Source organism: Sinocyclocheilus rhinocerous, unplaced genomic scaffold (assembly GCF_001515625.1).
Source record: "Sinocyclocheilus rhinocerous isolate Xijiao unplaced genomic scaffold, SAMN03320098_v1.1 scaffold2359, whole genome shotgun sequence".
NCBI lineage: Eukaryota > Metazoa > Chordata > Actinopteri > Cypriniformes > Cyprinidae > Sinocyclocheilus > Sinocyclocheilus rhinocerous.
Window position 1 is genome coordinate 108,525 of NW_015628701.1, and position 6,673 is coordinate 115,197.

General features: G+C 41.7%; 1 protein-coding gene across 1 annotated transcript; it reads right to left on the reverse strand.

The window, feature by feature from the left end:
* Positions 1-4,393: 4,393 nt before the first annotated feature.
* On the reverse strand, positions 4,394-6,078 carry LOC107738329 (putative protein TPRXL). Its single transcript, XM_016550068.1, has 3 exons — positions 5,748-6,078; positions 5,463-5,580; positions 4,394-4,562 (listed from the first exon to the last, which is right to left on the reverse strand). The coding sequence occupies exons 1-3, from the start codon at positions 6,076-6,078 to the stop codon at positions 4,394-4,396; spliced, it is 618 nt and encodes a 205-aa protein (XP_016405554.1).
* Positions 6,079-6,673: the final 595 nt, after the last annotated feature.

Genomic DNA, 6,673 nt, shown 5'->3' on the forward strand with positions numbered 1-6,673 from the left:
GTGCTATATGGTAATAAATTCACTATGCAAGACAGACTTTATATCAAACTGAGATGTTAAAGTGTTCACCTTACCTTTAACAAAGGTCCTCAAATACACATCTTGCTGTACTTTAACCGCTTAAACAGCACTGTTCAGAAATTTAATGACACACACATCCTCCGTGAGAGGCAACCGCCAGGCTTTGACAGAGCGTTTTCATTTTGGCACCATGTTAACAGATGACTGCCTGTTGCAAAATTTATTTACATAAATTTTATAATAATGACCAAGTGTGCTGATCAAAATGAAGTTCTTGTGAATCCCAAATGTTGTCATTAAGGCATGTAATTCTTACCTTATAACCCAGAGATTGTTTTTGCCCATAGCCGCTATAACGGCGGGGGATGTGTAAAATCATACCGCGACCCCGCTGCTCAAACCCCACACAAGTCTCCTTTGCACCCCGTGGACCGCGGATACTTAAATCCGAGATTACCAATATGAACCGCAAATGTAGATACATTCATATACTACAACAGTTACCAAACATGATATATATATATATATATAGTTCAGTCATGAAACTCTAGATGGTGCAGGCTGACGGGTATTAACGTAACTGATGATATTCACAGCGTTAAACGACTTGGCACAAGCTGATTGGTTCATGTTGCATACGTAGCCAATGAGCTTGCTACTTTGCATTTAAATGGCTGGTTAGCATTCACTTGAGCATTTGCAGCGCGCTTTCAGAGTTCCTCTGAAACCCACCACCTTCCCCAGCTCCACCTGTATAGATCTGCTACGGGTTATTTTATATGCTATTTGTGCAGTATGTCTTAAATGCTCACAGCACTGTATCGCCATATGCATTGGCAGTAGAAAGTACCCATACTTGCTTTCAGCAGCAGCAATAAACTACAACTACAGCAATAACCAGCAGCAGCGTAGCAGATCTATTCCGCCAAGACCAAATCGAGGGGTGAGTACCAGAAAGGCGTAAGTGACATTTCACCAACTTTACAGGAGAGCCAAAACAAAAATTTTACCATAGTTTGATCTGACTTTGTGTACTGATTTCAATTATAATAAAAATAAATAAACTGAAATAAGTCATTAACTACAGTTGTGAATCTCTCCTCTTGTCGCTCCTGAATCTCTGCAGATTTGAAATTTACAGCAATATTCTGTACATTTGTGTCAAACCGCCAGAACCCAGAATGCTTTGCAGTTTGCAGCAATTTGCTGTATTATTAGAAAAACAGCCCACCATGTAATATCTACAGCAATTTTTTACAGCGTATCCATTTTATTGTTCCCATTAGAGTAGGCGTGGCCATTTTTAAATTTATGTGTCTGGCTTCATCTGCTTCCGGCTATTTTTAGCTGTAAAAAACAGCTTGTTTGCTGCTTGATATTGCAAACTGGTGTACATTATTTTAATGTATTATCTATAATTATGAACAGGCTGGTTAGTAGTGCAAACAGTTTTACCATTTACCGCACTTTGCTGTTATTTCCCTACAGTGGCTAATGAGTCTCGCACATTCTTAAACTGCTTATTTCTCTGTTGAAATACAAGGTGGATAGAAATTGTAAAGCTGACGTCACGCCACACTGAATTCTGGGAAACTGCTTTGTTTATCCACCATATTGGGAGGATCACTCTGCCTTTCCGCTATTGAGTTTAGGGCAGTATTTGATTTTCTGTTGTGATTGTGAAAAATGTAACCATTGTATGCCATTCATGCTGCATCGAGAACTGCAATAGTAAGTCAGATCATCGTTCTGAGAGAAAAATGGACAATGCAATATGGTTTTTATGTAATATGTTTCACCTTTTCTGTGTGTAAAAACACAAAGGGAAGCAGGTTGTGGAGATGATGAGATGACACTGGATAGTAAATCTATTAATAATGTCACTGATTAAACCCACTGCCTATCACTCAATAAAATAATCAGATTGCTGTGTTTTTGAAAGTTTTGATTTGTTTGGTTAAAAAATTAACATTACCTTTGCGATTATGAATTTCACTCGGCATGTGAATTAGCAGAACTTGCACAGGGACATTCGAAAATGCTTAACACAAACAATGCTTAATGTTCCAAGACAGCATATTTTGTGCAGATATGCATAAGAGACCAAAATGTGAACGCAATGTGTTTATTTACACGTTAAGCGTTTTCCCCTCATATAAAGAAAATGCTTAATGCACTGAAACAGTGATATTAAAAGACCACATTCTGTAAACATAAAAAGCATACTATGTGCAGAAAAACAGATGAGCTCAAAATGTGAACTTTAAATGTACTGTCTGTTTTAATGCATATGCCATGTTAAGCGTTTTCTATATTATGGTTTTCTAAAGGGAGGAAAACGCTTAATGTGTAATTAAACGTGTTGCATTAATATTCTGGGCTCAACTGCATGTCTTTTAGCATAACTGTCTAAGTACATTAAGCCAGCATTTTAAAATGCTACTATTCACAAGCTCCTAGGGATTTGTTGAAGTAAATATAAAAAGTGCAGTGTATTCATTAACCCACAATCTCTGATTCTCCTCCATGGCCATGGAAAAATTACATGGACAACAATTATACTTCTTACGTTCCGGTCTCTGGTGTTTTTAGTCAAATTAACGTATTTTTCGATCTGATAATATAATGTTAAACCTATGAAAATGGTATGAAAAAATCACATGGCACCATAGTTTAATTACTTTAGTGTGTCACAATGTTATTTGCAATAACTCACCTGTCATAGTTTAATGAGTTGGAAGATGGCATGAAGCAACCTAAGTTTAGCTGCACTGAAAACAGATAAGACACACAGCATACATTCAGCTCCCAATCGGGGCAAAAATCCCCTGTTTGGGGGATTTTGTCCACAAAATGATATGAGCACACATTATTTTAACGTTTTATTTTATTATTTCACGCACAGGATTTTAATTTAAGCGGTGCAAGCTGTCCTCGTTTTTTTGTCATCATTTATGAAAGGCATACAGCACTGGACACAGACAGATTTGCTGGTACAAGTACTTTACAGGAATTCCTTAAGCTTGTTGCTGATACTGTGGCAGCCAACAACAGCACAGCTTAACCTTGCGCACGTTTTTGCATTTAGTTATATTGAAAAAGTTTCTGTTTATTTAATTCATTCGATATTTTTACACCATTTTAATATGGATTTCTTTGGAGACTGGAAGATTAGAGACCCCCAAACGGAAGATAAAATCCATCATGGCGGTAGTGATGGCTGCTTTTGAAACGCTGCTTCTTGAAGCTTCGAAAACCTTTGCGAATTATATGTTTCGAAACAGTGGTTCGAAGCTTCGAAAACCTTTGCGAATCATATGTTTCGAAACAGTGGTTCGGAGCACATATCAAACTTTTCTAGGACCAATAGCATATTATTTTCATCCAAAATTAAGAGAATGATAAATTTAAGTGATTTTTATTAGGGGCCAAGCCAGAAGGGATGTAGCCCCTATTGTATCTGTATGTTTTATTATTATTATTATTATTATTATTATTATTCTCGTCCAATGGGGTTCTATGGCAGCCGATGGTAATCCCCAGCTCGGCGAAAACTTTTTGGACCGTCAAGATATTTGCGGCTGGGATAGCATCGGGAGGTGAGATTATTAGGAAATCGTCGAGCAGGTGAATGGAGTAATTGTTAGAGATAATACAGCAACGTATCTGATAACGTATCGAAAATTTGGGGGCTGCTTTTGCATCCAAAAGTTAGGCGTACTGAGAAATATAGTTTCCCTTGCCAGCGAATCCCGAATAGATGCCAAGAGTCTGGGTGGATAGGCATCACCTTGAAAGCAGAAGTGATGTCTACTTTGGCCAGCCATGCAGCACGACCTACATTTTTTAGCATGGTGATCGCTTGATCTATATCGTGGTAGTGCAAGAAATATTCCTCAAGGGGAATGAGGCTGTTTATGCTGGAAAATAGGGAAGTACGTGGAGCTGATACAGTAGATCGATAATCAAGCTTTTTTTCCCTGAAAATTTCCTAGTGGCTACGCCAATGGGGCTGATGTGAAAAAACTCGAAAGGGGGCACATCAAAAGGACCTATCATGAAACCGGATTCAATTTCTTTTTTGACCAGATTAATCACTATGTCCGGTTCTGCAAGTGCAGATTGGAGATTGTCGCAAATTATGTTCTGGGAGAGAGGGCATATGACGCTGGGATTAAAACCTGCTTCGAGATCAGAAAGTAGATAATTAGTGAAGTTAGTGTCTGGGTGGTGGGATAATTCTGTGGATATCCGAAAAATATTTACTGGAGTTGATCGTTTTTTTTTTTTTGTATACTGGGCATACCAGACGGGCAGTAAGAAACTTACAACGTTTTCTACTGCATTTCCGCCCGTTGAAATTGTGACAGACCTATCCAGCGACCGAGAAGGGAGGGTTTGATTCTCCCTTAGAGTCCTGATCTGCATTAATGGTTGCAGAGTGTGGAATGTAGCTGGTGGATTTGGGTTGGGCTGTTTCTGGGCAGGCAGGGATAGCGGGATTAACTTGAGGGCAAGAAGTTGTGGAGTGGGCTAGCGACCTGCAGAGTGTGCATGTTATGTTACGACATCCTAAAAACACTCTGCTGTGGAGATCAGGGTCCAGCGAGCCCCAGTAGGGGCATTGATTCCACTGGGCCACGTGAACCGCACATTTAGCCGAGAATAATTTGTGGTATGTGTAGAAGTGACCTCCTCCGTAGGACAGCGTGAGTTCTGCGACTATGGCCAGATAATCGTTGAGTTTGCACCGTCTATGGGGAAAATCTGAGCAAATTACATCCGTGTAGCGGCTGAAAGCGATTCGGAGAGTGAGAGGATGCGAGATGAGTTAGGAGCAGGGTTTTTAAGAGTAACGGAGAAATTCCTGCAATCTATTTGATGATTGGATTCGGCGAGGGAGAGGAGAGAAGGCAGAGATGAGAGATCGATGTCTGCACCTGCGAGGATCTGAGACCTGATGTTGTGGGTCACCAGGGTTGGTTCTGAAGCGACGGCATTCAGTGGGGCAGGAAGCGATGTAGCAGATAGTAAAGTGAACTGAGTTTTAGAATGGAGAACAAAGCTAGAAGGGAGGGAAATGGGGGCCGTGACTGAATGCGGAGGCAGCCTTACGCTTACACTAGCCCCTGGAGCTTGAGGTAGGGAGTAAGAAGAAGTCGAAGGAAATGAGGGAGGAGGCCTGTTAGCTTGCATCGCTGGCTGGTTTTGTCCTGAGTCGGCATCTACGAGGGGGCTGCAGGCCACTGAGAGAAAAGGGGAGCAGAGGTTGCAGAAGGAAAGTGGTAGGGTAGCTGGGCTTGAGCAGCTAGTGGAGGCATCCTCACGCTAGCGTCTGCCGCCGGAGCTAGATTAAAAGAAGCAGGAAGGGTAGAAAAGGTGTGATTGGGAAAATTAGCGTGTGATGCAGCGGGAAGCGCTGTGCCTGAAGGAGCTGCGGCATCTGGTTGAGCTGAGGGGTGAGGCGGTACAGGATCTGGAAGGGCAGAGTCTGGGGCGTGGCCCCGGCTTGCTGATGGCCTGCTGTTTCTCTTCGTTCGTGGGGAGCTGGAGCTGGACCTGGATGAAGATGACGTGCCAGAGAAATGAGAGCTTTTATTCTTATAGGCTCTACTGGTCTTTGAAAGTGTTAGTGTGTTCCAGCGAGATGTATAGACTGTAGATCTCGGCTTTACTCATCCGTCGGGAAAACCAGACGTCTGAATTAGTCAGAGCTTGTGTCAAACCTGCCACGGTCCATTTTCCTATGGGAGTAAAGGACGGTGAAGCAGAGGTGTAAGATGATAATGAGGATGGCGCTGGTTGTCTTGATGGTGGAGGTGAACGAAGTCTTCGATGACTCGGTGTGTGAGCGGTTGATCTTGCAGGCCGGCGTCCGTGCGCTGAGGCCCGGGGCTCGGCGGTGTCACTTGGCCGAGAAGGTGGCGCTTTTGCACCGGTGGTTTGCGAGGCAAGTGCCTTAGAGCCGTTGGCTTGAGAAGACGGCGTCTTCGAGCCAGTGGCTTGAGTTGGAGCAGCTAGCTTGTGATCGGAAGGAAACGGTTCTACTTTGGACATAGTAGCTGACGACTAATGCTGGAAAACTGTCGTGTGACAGAGGTAAGTTGGCTGTATGTATATATATATATATATATATATATATGTGTATATATACATATTTACAAAAATGTGAGGGGTGTACTCACTTCTGTGAGATACTGTATATACGCATTGTGCTAGTTAAGGTGATTAACTAACGAGCTCCACCTGTGCCGAATTGATTGATTATCTGATTGTGCTCCTCCCAAACCTTGTTAATGAAACATCATTTAAAGTCCGCTTGAACCAAAAGTTGCTGCCGAGTTTATTTCAGTGTAGTGACGTATTTTCAGCTGAAACGGAATATTGAATAGAGGGCATGGTTTTATTGTTGTGCTCTGTCTCTCACTCATAGCAACCTAACAGTTGGAGGGGTATGTTTAAGGATATTCTGCCCAAGACGCCAATTTTGATTAAAAATTGCCAAAACAGACATTATTTTTTCAGCAGATTAACTTGCATGGATTAATTTTTCACATCAAGACTAGCAATGTGCGCTAATAAAGTAAATAAAGTCAATTTTGATTTCATGCAGAATTTAACTGATTAGATATCTCTAAGATGCTGCTGTATC